General features: G+C 45.7%; 1 protein-coding gene and 1 long non-coding RNA gene across 4 annotated transcripts; one reads left to right on the forward strand and one right to left on the reverse strand.

Annotated features, from left to right (window-relative positions):
• Positions 1 to 1,351: 1,351 nt before the first annotated feature.
• STYXL1 (serine/threonine/tyrosine interacting like 1) lies at positions 1,352 to 13,445 on the reverse strand. 3 transcript variants are annotated; one of them, XM_083479425.1, is made up of 10 exons: positions 13,015 to 13,445; positions 11,585 to 11,881; positions 10,549 to 10,610; positions 8,510 to 8,654; positions 8,289 to 8,345; positions 6,697 to 6,842; positions 5,445 to 5,590; positions 3,826 to 3,923; positions 2,199 to 2,308; positions 1,352 to 1,776 (listed from the first exon to the last, which is right to left on the reverse strand). In XM_083479425.1, the coding sequence occupies exons 2-10, from the start codon at positions 11,685 to 11,687 to the stop codon at positions 1,645 to 1,647; spliced, it is 999 nt and encodes a 332-aa protein (XP_083335551.1). In that variant the 5' UTR covers positions 11,688 to 11,881; positions 13,015 to 13,445; the 3' UTR covers positions 1,352 to 1,644. The 3 variants fall into 3 exon arrangements, with proteins under 3 accessions (XP_083335551.1, XP_083335552.1, XP_083335553.1); XM_083479426.1 differs by having other exon boundaries at positions 1,481 to 1,776; positions 13,105 to 13,445; XM_083479427.1 differs by having other exon boundaries at positions 1,481 to 1,776; positions 12,389 to 13,016.
• Positions 8,661 to 10,628, forward strand: LOC310695332. Its single transcript, XR_014520006.1, has 2 exons — positions 8,661 to 9,644; positions 9,967 to 10,628. It is a non-coding gene; the product is annotated as an uncharacterized lncRNA (long non-coding RNA).
• Positions 13,446 to 13,599: the final 154 nt, after the last annotated feature.

Here is a 13,599-nt window from a genome sequence, read left to right on the forward strand (position 1 = left end):
CATGATGCACATGTATGCATATATATAGGAAAATAAAATTGTTGTACAGCCTTCCCCTGGGAAGCGTATGCAAGCATGAATAGCCATTTCAGGGCTTCTGTTGGATTGTTGCATTGTTAAATTGCGGAACTCCTTCCCGCAGGAGACAGTGAGCGCCATCAACTTGGATTCTTGGGGAAGGATGATGGGAGTCTCAGCTCAAAACATCTGGAAGTTGCTAGGTTGGAAAAGGTTTGTTACATAGAAAAACCTCCCATTTCTCCACCCACCTACAAAATAAGTTGCCCGATAGTTGTAGCTCAGCAATATCTGGAGGGCCAAAGGCTCTCCATTCTTGCTCTAGGATGAGTATACAGCAGTCGCGTAGCGTGGGTTGTCAGCACCGGGGGCAAGTAATTTGCGCCCCCTAACCCGTGGATTTGCGCCCCCTAACCCTAACCCCCAGATGTTGCGCCCGGTGCGGCCAGCCCCCCCTGCACCCCCCACGCTACGCCACTGGTATACAGTGGTACCTTGGTTCCCAAACAGAATGCATTCTGGAAGTCCGTTCGACTTCCAAAACATTTGGAAACCAAGGCACGGCTTCCAATTGGTGCAAGCGTCCCAGAAACAATAGCGGAAGCCACAATGGACATTCAGCTTCCCAAAAATGTTCAAAAACCAGAACACACACTCCCGGGTTTCGATCGTTCTGGAGCCGAAACATAGGAGTACCAAGGCGTTCAGGAACTAGGGCACAACTGTATAACTTCCATCATATGCTGACACACCTAATTATTATCCTGGCCCTTGACAACTGAGCTCTCTCTCTCTGGATACAAGCTTTTCTTCTGAATATAAATTGTTTTAACTGACTTTCAGCCAGAATTCAGTTCTGGCACCTCTCAGGTGGGCTGACTGACATCCAATTCCCTTCTCAAATGTGTTGGATTATTTGGTGTGATATTGCCATTAAGCATAGGGTCGTGCTTTCCCTTGTACCATGGCTGGAGACAGGAAATCTTCAGTGATGGTGGCAGTATCCGGGCTGTGGGATGCTCTCCGTAGAGATACTCTGCTATCGTCTACTTTACTTGCCTGCTGGCCTAATTCTTCCCAGGTTTCCACAGGGCAGTGATTTCTTATCATTCCTGTCTGTGTTTTTACGACCTTTTAATTTTCTGCAGTTTTTAATATCCCATTATTGTTGTTTTCCATGCTAATACTTGCATTTATCTCTTTTATTGTTTGGTGCCTTTTGAAAAGCTTTTGCTGAGAGGCGGGACAGAAATTGTTCAAGTTCATAAACAAATAAAGACAGGCCAGAAAGCTCCCCGGTGCAAGTTCTTGATGATCTTGAGAGACAAGTTCCAGATACACAGAGGCGGAAGGTATTTATTTCTGAATAAAGGACGCAAAAGGTCCTAACGGCACTCAGCTCTGTACACAGGAGTAAAGAGAACCTGTGAGATATGTCATAAACCTGGCAGTACAGAGGTAATGATAGTGAAAAATTATTTCTTTTATTATTATTATTGTTTTTTTAAAAAATCAACTTCCAAAAATATAGAGTTCTATCTCAATCACCACCACTCAAAAGCCGCTGAAATTCCACTGCAGGAAGCCAGCAGTGATTCAGGGACTTTCTCTGTCACTCGCTCTTGGTCAGTAATTCGGTTCGGAGATATCGGTGATGTCGCTCAGGTAGATGCGTGTCTCCCATTCTGACAGCTGTCGCACGAACCCCCGATTGGGTCGCATGTTGATTTTGCACTTCTGAACGTAGCTCCAGGACTTCTACAAAAAAAAAAGCAAGCAAACAGCAGAAGTAGCAGGGAGAGTGGGAAGGAATCTGTCTTCTAACAACAGGCAGAGGAGGGATCTGGACACTCCACCCCACCCTCTAGCATCTTGGCCAGGTAACTAATCTCCAGCTCAAGAGTCTGGTGATGGGAAAGACATCCTTACCGAAGAACTTGGTCTTTCTCCCCAGCCTTACCTGGTGACATTCTTTGTGCAAAGCAGGCACTACTGTTGTGATTATTTATATCTGCCTTTGCTAAGTACATGGAGCTTTACAAACAACGAGGGCAACGTCATTTTCTGTCGTGCTTCTGGATTTTGGCAGCCACAAATGAGCACCCCAAGGAGGATTAAAAAGCAGGATATATGGATTGTAAGGAAACAATCCTGCCTGCCCCCCTCCTGCCTCCACCTACCTTTAAGTAAAGCCTGCAGGAATGCATGAGGTAGGCCATGACGGCTGTGCTGCACCTGCTTATGCCCATGGTGGAGAAAACCAGGACTCTCTCCTTGTGGATGTGACTGTCTAGAAAAGAGGAACAAAAATAAATGCCCGCGTGGTAATTGAACATTCTCAGCAAAAGGCTCTTTTCAGCTTTCACTGTGGATGTCGGGTTGGTGAAAGTGACCAGGAGAGGCTGTAGGGTTTGGGTAAGGGTTGTTGGCTAAATGTGGTCAGCCCTACCATTAGGCAGAATGAAGCATGCACCTTAGTCAGGAGATTCTGGGAGACAGCAGCCCCTAAGATGGCCCACTGCTCACAGCTGTGGTGGAAGACATTGCCTCATCATCAGGGTGGAAGGAATTTTCAGTGCCAGTCTACTGTCAAGTCAGCTTCAAAGGGGCAAGCGCACCACTGGGTTGCTAAATGACTGTGGTCCCCCCCACTTCCTCAAGTGCACCTGCCTGGCTGCAGTGCGTCCTTGAACTGTGATAATCCCTCGTGCTTGTGCTGATGAAAAAGTGTGTGTGTGCTTGTATGTAGAAAAATCTCAGGCTTTTGTGTAGCTGGAATTTGGTCTCAGGCTGTTGGGAAATGTAGCACACACTGCATCTGGTTGGCACCAGACTGGCAGTGGCTGATGTATAACTCTCTGAGCCACATGAACACTCACTGACTTTGACACTGGACTTCATAGTGAGCTGGGGAGATTAAAAAAGAAAATTCTGGGTTGATGGGTATATTTTTGGACTGGGGAGAGGAGTATTGGCGTGTTGAATTTTTATGTTTATCTGCTGGTGGGTGGGGGTATTGTTCGGTTTATTGTTGGTGTACTATACTGCTATTTTTTTTGTTACTGTTATAGTGGGAAGGAACTGGTGGGGTTGTTGTTTTTTGTTTCCCCAATATGGAAACTTAATTCCCCACCAACACTGACTTTTCTATATAAGGCATATATATTTAATATAAGTCTCTTGGAGATCATTTGGGTGACAAGCAACTAATAAATTTAATAAATATTATTAATATTTCCTCAACCAGGAAGTCAAGTGTATAAGATTTTTCTACAAGGCTTGGGAAGATCTGGCCTGCAGGCCAGATTTAGCTTGGCATGGGTCTTAATTTGGCCTGGAAGGCTGTTCCTCCCCCCCCCCAAAAAAAAGCCCCACACCTGCCCTGCAGCCTGATATCATATGTGCATGAGATGGGAGGTGGGAGGTAGAGACACAGCTGGATGAACTGCGTGACCAAGCTCCCCATGGGGAACTCAGGCAGACAGGTGATTCTGCAGAAAGCACAGGGCTGGCAAAACTCCTTTGGCTTCTGCTTTCTGAGTGTCCAACTATGAACTGGGTTCTGGGTTCTTGGGACACGCTACACAAGGGATTTTGACAAAGCGAGGGGGATAATCCAGCTATCAATTGGGCATCTGATAGGTGAGTTGTCCCAACCCTCCTGTTAAAGTTGGCCTGCAAGGGTATAATAGTGATGAAATGGCTCCCCACCCCTGTCCTACCAGTTGAAGAGCTTGGTGCCCCTCCTTGGCGTTTCCCCATGTTTAGGGCATGGAGTAAGTGGAGAAGCTACCTTGGTCTACTCACCAATGAAGTGGCAAATCTTGGGAAAGTAAGAAAACATCTCTGCATCTGGAGAATCCGGAATGGGGATATGAAGCAGTCTGTCACTGTCTTCAAGGAAACTGGGGAACAGCAAAGAGAAGACCTGCTGGGACACTTGCAAAAAAACTCTACCAGCCCAGCAAAAAATGGCAAATGATGCAGGTATAGTCACCTAGTCACCAACCTATTTGCCTGATGGCCAGAAATGATGGGAGCTGGAAGTCCAGCACCATTTGGAATGTCACAGATTCCAGTGTTTAGTTCAAGTCCCCAGCCCACCTTGAAACCCAAAGGTTGGCATTGAGCCAGTCATTCTCTCTCACCATACCCTACCTCGTGGGGTGGAGCAAACTCTGTGAAGGTTAGCTCCCTGGGGGAAGGGGAGGGGATAAAAAGGCAACAAATAAAGGGGGAACAAGGGCCCACAGTCAGACACCAAGGACAGTGTTGATAATGGCAAGCCCCAAGAGGTTCATGGCTGAATGGGACTTTGAACTGGGATCCCTTTGATCCCAGCCCAACACTCTAACCCAGCGGCTCCCAAAACGGGTGGTATCCCAAGGGACAGTGAGATTCTGGGAGGGGGCACTAAGAGGCAGTGTCTCCACCTGCTCAGTTCAGCCCAGACACTGAGGTCCTCCTCCAAGGGCCTTCCGGCAGTTCCCTCTTTGCGCAAAGTATGGTTACAGGGAACCAAGCAGAGGGCCTTCTCGGTAGTCGTGCCCACCCTGTGGAACGCCCTCCCAGACGATGTCAAACAGATAAACAACGATTTGACTTTCAGAAGAAATCTGAAGGCAACTCTGCATAGGGAAGTTTTTAATGTTTGATGTTTTACTGTGGTTTTATAATTTGCTGGAAGCTGCCCAGAGTGGCTGGGACAACCCAATCAGATGGGCAGCATAGATATAATAAATCATCATCATTAGGCAAGAGGGCAGCAGGAGGGTGCTGGAGGTACGAATGACTATCAGGCTTTGAAAAGCTGGCACCACTGGATCAAGTTTGCCCTTTTCCAGTAGTACATGCTATTGGATTCTCAGTTACAGAACACAGTGCTTTTTTCTGGGGGTACGCAGGGGAACGTTTACCCCTAAACATTTCATGAATCTAAGTCTGGCCTCATTGAGGGGTAGTATTTCAATACAAATTGGAAAGTGAGAGTACCCCTAAACATTTTTTTTAGAAAGAAAGCACTGCCAAAAGTATAACATTAAGGTACATGCCTAATAGGTTCACTGATTAATTAGTCCTCTCCATAGGCAAGTTCATCCATTTTGTTGAATTAAGCAAAAATTAATTGGATTTTGAATAAATATGTAATGAATTATTACTGTTTTGAATTGTATTGTCTTATTATATTCCTTCGTGGGTTGTGCAAACCGCTGCAATACTTTTTTAAGGGTAGTGAGCAATGGGGATGAGTTTTGGAGACCAAGGGGGTGGAGACCCAAAAAAGTTTGGGAACCACTGCTTTAACCTTTAAACACAACTTTGGCCTAAAGATTATTTATGGGCTCGTAACTTTTGTGGCCTTCCTTGCAAGCCTGGAAAAGAACTGACAGCCAACTAGTGCTTAGCGGGTTGTCACTGGAACTTACAATGTGCCAGCTTCTTCGCAGACATTGAGATGGGCTTTGATTTTCAGATCCTTCTGTATTTGGCTGTCGCAGGCCTGAGCGTAATTTCCCATGTACAAGCGAGCAGGCAGGATCTCCACTGGGTAGGGCTTAAAGGCCTCTAGCTCCTTTAGGGAAAGGAAAGATCATCATCATCAGCAGCAGCAGCATCTTCGTATTTATGACTTGCCCATCAGCAGGACCATGGCATGCTCAGATTTAAAAACAGTTAAAACATATTATATCCACAATAAAAGGGTTGATCCTGAAAGTATCTTAGAGTGGTTTAACAAGCTTCCCTCTGAGAATTTTAGCTCTGTGAGGGGAACAGGGGCCTCTGAACAACTCTCAGCACCCTCAACATACTACAACTCCCAGGATTATTTGGGGCAACAGAGTTTAGTGAGCAGGAAAGGGCTGGGGAAGAGAGCACTGTAGAATCAGAGGCAGGAGAGGAGGGGGAGCCAGGAGACAGAGATGAAGCAGGCTGCTGAAGAATACAGAGAGCCCCCCCTGCAGCAAGCAAGCTCCTCTCTCCCCTGGTCTCCCATAACACATGAGGAATGAAGAGGGTGAAGCAAAGAGAGGCATGATGAAGGAGCCTCAGGTTGCTTGGGATGGACCAGGAGGAGCAGTGGAAAGCACAGGTCCTTTAGTCCTTGCAACTGCCTCATTAGGGCAAGACCTACTGGGAAGAGTTGCTGGGACCACTAGGCCCGTGCTGTTTGGGTTTATTTGAATAAAGAGTTAACTTCACTGACACTGGTGTTTCGTTGCTGACCTGCTCCTGACAGCTACTCTATCTGGCACTTGGAACTCTCCCCAGGCCATCCTCATTGGAGCTTCACACCTGGGTGTTTTGGCCCAGCTGGAAGTAATCTCTGAGCTCTGATAACACTGGAGGGTACTCTGATGACTGGAGGGTAGAGGGGGAGTGAGCCTATGTAGAAACCAGCCTTCTGCACAAAGGTAAACCATACATTCACTGGTCTGCCCACTCTTGCCTCTGGACCTGCCCACCGCCACGTGGCCCCGGGAAGGTTGCGCTTTAAGGAATGTGGCCCCCCACCCTAGTCTGAAGGTCCAATCAAAAGGGGGCGTGCACCCAAGGTACGCCAACACCCCATACCCTGCCAAAAATATGCACGCTGAGAGCAGCAGCCCAACCTGACGAGGAGATGGCAACAACCTCATTAAGAAGTTGAAAGCCTGCTCTCTGAAGTCTCCCTCTCACCTGAGGCATCCAGAATATCTTCTGGGTCCGCAGGTAATGGTAAGTCGCTGTGAATAATTCGTACCCGCCCCTCAGGACAAGGACTGGGTAACTGGTGAACCGCTGCATAATCCTGGCACAGCGAGGTGCGGATCCCACTGGGGCATCTAGATAAATTGTGAGAGGCATGTGTTTAAAAAGAAAAGCACTCCAGAGGCACCCGCTTCTGGCCTTGTCACCAGCGAAACCATTGGATTTGCTATCTATTGCATTTCTCCCATTACTTTTTAGCCCACCGTTCAAAACAATCGGCTGACAATCTCTGTTACCTTTTCCTCCCACAGTTCAAGACCACCTGCCTCTGAAGGCATGCCTCTTCCCATATACTCCCTCCCCTGGAGTGTTGTAGTGTGTCTGGTGATATCACATAGAGACATAGGAAGCTGTGTCAACCTAGCTGAGTACTGCCTACACCACGGTTTCCAAACTTGGGTCTCCAGCTGTTGTTGCACTACAACTCCCATCATCCCTAGCTAGCAGGACCAACTGTCAGTCATGATGGGAACTGTATAGTGGTACCTCGGTTCTCAAACTTAATCCGTTCCAGAAGTCTGTTCCAAAACCAAGGCATTCTTTCCCATAGAAAGTAATGAAAAATGGATTAATCCATTCCAGACTTTTAAAAACAACCCCAAAAACAGCAATTTAACGTGAATTTTACTATCTAACGAGACCACTGATCCATAAAATGAAAGCAATAATCAATGTCCTATACTATAAAATATTTAAGACAGTATTGTAGATGATTTTTTTTTAAAAAAATTCTTACATGCACTGATAGTCATTGTTTGGATGGGGGGCTTTTATCCATTTCCACAGTCACACAATCAATCAATCAATCCATCTGTTGCTGAACTAGGTTCCACACAGTGACAAAAACTGTGTGCTTTTTTAACCAAAAAAGCCTCAAAAGCAAAAACGCAAAATAAACAGCAAAAACAAAAGTGCCAGACTTAATCCATTCCAGAAGTCTGTTTGACACAGCTTCTGATTGGTGCAGGCTCCCCGAAACAATAGTCGACAGCCGCATTGGACTTTCGGCTTCTGAAAACGCTTGAAAACCAGAACACTTACTTCCCTGTTTTTGGTGTTTGGGAGCCAAGGCATTTGAATACCAAGGTATTTGAGAACCAAGATACCACTGTAGTCCAAAAGCAGCTGAAGAGCTAAGTTTGGGAAATCCTGGTCTACCATGACCAGCAGTGGCTCGCCAGGAGTTCAGGCAGGAGTCTTTCCCCAGCCCCACCCTGGATATGCCTGGAACTGAACCTGGGGCCTTCTGCATCCAAATCAGGTGCTCTGCCAACTAACTAACTGCCCATCCATGCTGACATCCACAGGGGGCTTTTTGATCAAAACCTGCAGAGCCACTTTCTTTTGCCCTCAGATCTCAATAATGTGTTTTGTTCACACCAAGTGCAGTGAGGAGGACACTTCAAAACCAGACCCTTTGGGCTCGGCATAGTGTCTGCCTGTTTTACTCGTAGCTCCCTTCCCTGGCTTGTCTTAACAACCTCTAGACTGCCACCATCGTGATTACAGATATAACTTACTCTCCTCAGAAGATGGCTTGGTTCTTAATTTGTTGATGTCCTCTCCCATGTCATATGCTGGGTGGAGGAGAAAAAAGATGAGAAAATTTGTAACAGATTAGTAAGAGCTTTTACTTCAAGATGTGTCCCAGCCCTTTTTAAGCTTCGCTCTTGCGTGAGCTAGGACTATGAGATCAAAACAGCAAGGCTGCACAACCTGCAGCAGAAAGAGGAAGACTTACGGGTTAGTTCTTTATCCACTTCATACAAATCATAATCTATGTCGTAAGCAGCATCCACCGAGGTAGATTTGCCATCGTATACCACGCAGTATCGGACGCACTCCAGATTGACGGACGGAGGAACTATGAATTTGCCCAATGCATTCTTTAGAAAGAAAGAAGGGTGGGGGGCTGGATTAATGACTTTGTGAAAAGGAATATACTTCTTACTGTGTTGCATGAAAGATACCTGCAATCTGAAAGGCGTGTGTGCTTGGAGCCCTGTTACCTCTTAGGCCCAGGTCAAATCTTGTACCTTTCGCATCAGCGGAACTGTAGGCACAGAGACCCTTTCAATTACCTTTCTGCTGTTTTGTTACCATTAGCATTCTTTGTTCAATTTATGTCGCCTGCTCCAAAAGTCTCTCAGCAACGAACTTTACATAAATAATTAAAGAAAACAGCCAGCAAGTTTAACGCTAAAACAAATATCCGTCCCCTGCCTTAAACAAATAATGCATTACACCCGATTGTCTCAAAAGCCTGGTAAAAGAGGTATGTGAGGGGAGGGAACCTCAGAACTGGGGGCCAAATGCGGTCTCTAGACTTTTCTAATTGGCCCTTGGGACTCTCCACAGGCTAAAACTCCTCCTCTCTATTCCCCAGGCCATGCCCCACACTGGCCCTACTTTGTACTCTCCTTGAGTGTTTTTGCCTCGCGGGAATCTTGACAATGCTTATTGCTTGCTTGGTTGGAGAATGGAGGAGCAGCACACGAGAGTCAAACTGATTGCATAAAGGTAAAATTTACATCTCCACCCACTTTCCTCTTTGGTTCCGTTTCCTGCTGGCATGTGGCCTCTGGGAGTTAGCTCTGAGGCATGTCTTAACCTGGCACTGAACAGACATTGATGTGAGCGCCAGGCAAGCCTCATGGTACAGTGAAACAGCACAATCGGATGCATATTGAAGTCCCACTGTGCCGATGATTATAGCTTTAGTTGGATTTTTAATGTGCTACTTGTATTGTGAAATAACCAGCCTCTTATAACCAACATGCTTAAGTCCAATTAATGCATGAAGGGAATAATGCCATGCAGCAAGATGTTCTGCCAGACTTAGCTATGTCCATTCCCTTCACCTTGGGAGAAATTAGGTCAGGGGTCTGCAACCTTTAAGACAAAAAGAGCCACTTGGACCCGTTTCTGAAGAAAAAATAACAACTGGGAGCCGCAAAACCATTGTGACATTTAAAACAAATATATCTCTGGAGCCACGATCTGACAGCGGGCGGGAAGGTGACATCGGGACGGTGCCCCCATGCGACGTCACAGCCAGTACAGTGCCCGCCACAGTGAGGAGTGTCGGGGCGCACAATGCGCCTCCTCCCCTCGCTAGTATCTGCCCCGGAGCCGCAGCAAAGATGTAAAAGAGCCACATGCGGCTCCGGAGCCGCAGGTTGCAGACCCCTGAATTAGGTAGTCAAGCCTTTGTTCACCTCTAGTTCATCTGGGAAGCTCAGTGTGTGAAGAGGTTTGAGCTGGTTCCTCCAGCTCAAGGCTCTCATCAGTCATTCTTGAGTTCGTATACCAATAATCTAGGAACTTTGACAACTTTGTAACTAACCTAAGTTTTACTGCATGTGCAACTTTTCTGAAGCACATGAACATAAACCATTTCTTGACTTCTCTTATGCTGGAGGAAGAGGGAACCTTTGGGGAAAAAAATTTCAGGGGACATTTTGGAACTCACTTGAAAGAGCATATTTTAAAGGTTTTACAGCCTGCATTTCCGTACTTTACTACATATTTTGTGATGTTAAATCTCTGCAGGGGTTCTCTCACCAAAAAGAAATTTGGATCTCAGAATCCAATGATCTATTGCACCAACATATATAACATGGCTTTATTTTATTTTAATGGTTTAATTGCTCCCGCCAACCTTTGGCTCACAGTGAAAGGGCTCTGGCAGGGGAGAATGTAATGCTTCACCTAGGGTCTGTCCAAGCAACAGGAGGTGGCTGCAAACAAACAACCAAGACACCCCAAAATGTTACTCGCCTTTCTGACTCGTATCGCTGTCATCAAGTGGCTTTCATTGTACTCCCTCCTCGTACGAGCATCTGGAAGCAATGCAACAGGGTGGAAAAGGAAGACATGAGGAAAGCAAATGACTGAACTGAAAACAGTGAGAAATTTGATTCCGCCTTTGCTATTTTTTCCAAACGCTTCTGCATTCTCTTCATTTCTACTCTACAGGAACTGTTTATCTTTAAAACAATGTGATTTACTTCTGTGAAAGGGTAAGAATTCCCCCTTGCCCTGTGTTTCTGCCTGAGTCACTACTCTGGCCTTAGCTGGGGCAAGTAATCCTGTTGCAGGTCTGCAATTGGAAGGGATACCTGAGGCACAGGTAGCAGAATGACAAAGCCTCATAGAATATGGGGTTCAAGCCTTTACAAGGCTGGTGGTCTTGACGGCTATGTAGCATCTCCACATTCTGTGGCAGGTCAATCTGCTTGGTCACTGCAGACTAAATGGAGCTTGCATCTCTTTCAGTGAAGCCCTCATTATATTCTTACACCCAATGCCAGCAGAGGCCTGATGGAAGTAGGAGCAGAGTCACAAAAGTGAAAATCAAGCAGGCATGCACCAGTCAGTGAGGATGCATTCATGGGTCTCAGGGCAGCCTTCAATTGTTTAAGCAATTTCATTTCTCATCATTTGGAAACAGGAGGAAGTCAAGAAACCCTTGACATGCTTCTGTAGGGTGGAGAAAGATACTAATTTTGCAGCTGAGGAAACAGGTGCAGGTCAATGGGCTTGTTATTAATGCTATCTTGCTATAAGGATTAAGTGTATGCACAATGTCATTTGCAAGCTACAGGGTGGTTAATGATATTGTGACAGGAAGTCCAACTGATGCCAATGGGAGAGGTAAACTCTGAACAACCACACGCAGCTAATAATGTGCTAATAAGTATTTATACAAAATACATAGACAGAAAATATATCAGAGTCACAAATAACAGAAGTCACATAAATGTTCAATGAACAGAAATAGAAGACATAGTCAGTATGAAAGAACATAACTTACCCATTAAACAGAGGTAGTTTGGTTCTGCTAGTCTAGAGATTTTTGTGGACTGGTTCAACATATTATACAATTCTGTTGGTTCACACAATGCCACCCCAGCCATGGTGCTAGACAAGAATGATTCAACACTGAGGACACAACTGTATTCTCAAAAAACTGAACTCCTGTAAGTAGGCTACTTCACATTCAGGTAGTTCGTCCACAAACAGAAAAAGGCCTCTTCATATCTCAGCTTGCAGTCTGGAAATCCAGGTAGTTTGTTCTGTGCAGGAATCTAGGTTTCTGGATACTGTTCAACTGAAAAAGAAAAAGGGGGAATGTGGATTGTTAATCAGGGCTTCCATCTAGTTATAGAAATCACACCACCTTTAATGAATTAAAAACATAAGAAGAGCCTGCCGGATCATGACAATGGCTCATCTAGTCCAGCATTTTATCCTCCATTGTCAGTGAAGACAAAGGGACACCAACAACAATATAAAAAAATAATATAGATGCATATAGAGATATGCAGTTCCTAGTTAAACTCTGGAACTCATTTCCACAGGAAGCAGTGATGGCCCCCAACTTGGACGGCTTTAAAAAAGGACTGAACCAATTCATGGAGTAGACTATCAATGGCTGCTAGCCACGATGCCTCCACAGTCAGAGGTGGTAACGCTTCTGAATACCAGTTGTTGGAAACTGCAGGAGAGGGTGATGCTTTGTGCTGCCCCTGCAGTTTGCAAAAGAAAAAAGAAAAAATAGAGATTCGCTCTCCATCTCTGGAGGTTCATGGTTGTATCTAGTTAAGAATATACTCACTGAAATCAATCGAGTCAGTGCAGTGTAGTGGTTACAGTGTCAGGCTAGAACTCGCAGTACCAGGGTTCAAATCCTCAATCAGCCATGAAGCTCACTGGGTGACCTTGGGCCAGTCACTGCCTCACACAGCCTAACCTACCTCACATCATTGTTGGGAAGATAAAATGGGGAGGAGGAGAAACTATGTATGCCAACTTGAGCAGCTTGGAGAGAAAAAGCTGCGATACAAATGTAATAAAATAATAATAATAATCATGTCCATTGGAATTGTCCACTGCAGGAGTGATGCAAGGGTGCAATGGGATGAAGCCTGCAAATCACTCTTTAAGGAAAGATGGGTTATCACTGCAACAGCAAGATTTTAACTGTATGATTCTGAAAAATAAGGCGAGACCAGACCACAACAGGTAGATTGTGACCATTTAGTCGCTTTGCGTAAGAAATATATACTCCATCTTGCATCACAAACTGGTGCAATTATTTAAAAAATGAATCAAGGAAATGTTCTTCAAAAATCAATCAATCCAATTCATGAAAACAAATAATAATACTAATAATTGTTATCATTGATGACTAAATTATTATCATCATCACAGCATAATGATGAATGATGGAAGCCCACCAACCTGAGTGGCCTCAGGTTCCCGTTGCTATGACACCTGTGGCTCCCGTTGCCATGGTGCGTTTGTCAACTGTTGCCACGGTAACCATGGTACCTTGTATTCCACAATGCCGGCGGCTGCGACGTCATAGTACGGAGGCCACGCCCACCTTCGTAGCGCCTGCCTTGCTGAAGATAGCGCGGCTCACAGCGGACGCTATAGGAGCCCATCGACGGGCGAGCGGGACCCCAGGCTCTATCTCTTCGTTATCGGCTCGGCTCACCGCCTCACGCCCTTCCCTCACTCTCGTTAGGCCCATCGTCTTGCTCTTGCTGTGGTGCGAGGCTTCACGGTACCCAAGGCCTGACGCCATTCCCGGTCTTCTCACGCTCGCTGATTATCGCGATACTTTGGCGCAACGTCTGCCCATAGGACACAGGGTCCTAGACGCAACAGACTCTCGCGAGAGTTGGAAAAAAAAACCTATTCCCCCCCCCCGTGCAGCTATCTCTGTTCTATTCGTAGGACATCAAAAATACCTTTTATCGGTTTAAAATGTCAAAAGGATTTTTTTTTAAAAAAAATTAGCTTCATCTCCATTCATCCCCT

The sequence above is a fragment of the Podarcis liolepis genome, assembly GCF_965112155.1.
Source record: "Podarcis liolepis genome assembly, chromosome: 16".
NCBI classification, from domain to species: domain Eukaryota; kingdom Metazoa; phylum Chordata; class Lepidosauria; order Squamata; family Lacertidae; genus Podarcis; species Podarcis liolepis.

What these genes read in the sequence shown, in the direction of transcription:
- STYXL1 (XM_083479425.1), bottom strand. Translation starts at nt 11,687, where the DNA reads ATGGCTGGGGTGGCATTGTGTGAACCAACAGAATTGTATAATATGTTG. An exon ending in CAGCGATACGAGTCAGAAAG is followed by an intron (nt 8,655 to 10,548) that starts GCGAGTAACATT and finishes TTCTTTCTAAAG; the next exon opens with AATGCATTGGGCAAATTCAT. An exon ending in CAAGCCATCTTCTGAGGAGA is followed by an intron (nt 6,843 to 8,288) that starts GTAAGTTATATC and finishes CAATTTATCTAG; the next exon opens with ATGCCCCAGTGGGATCCGCA.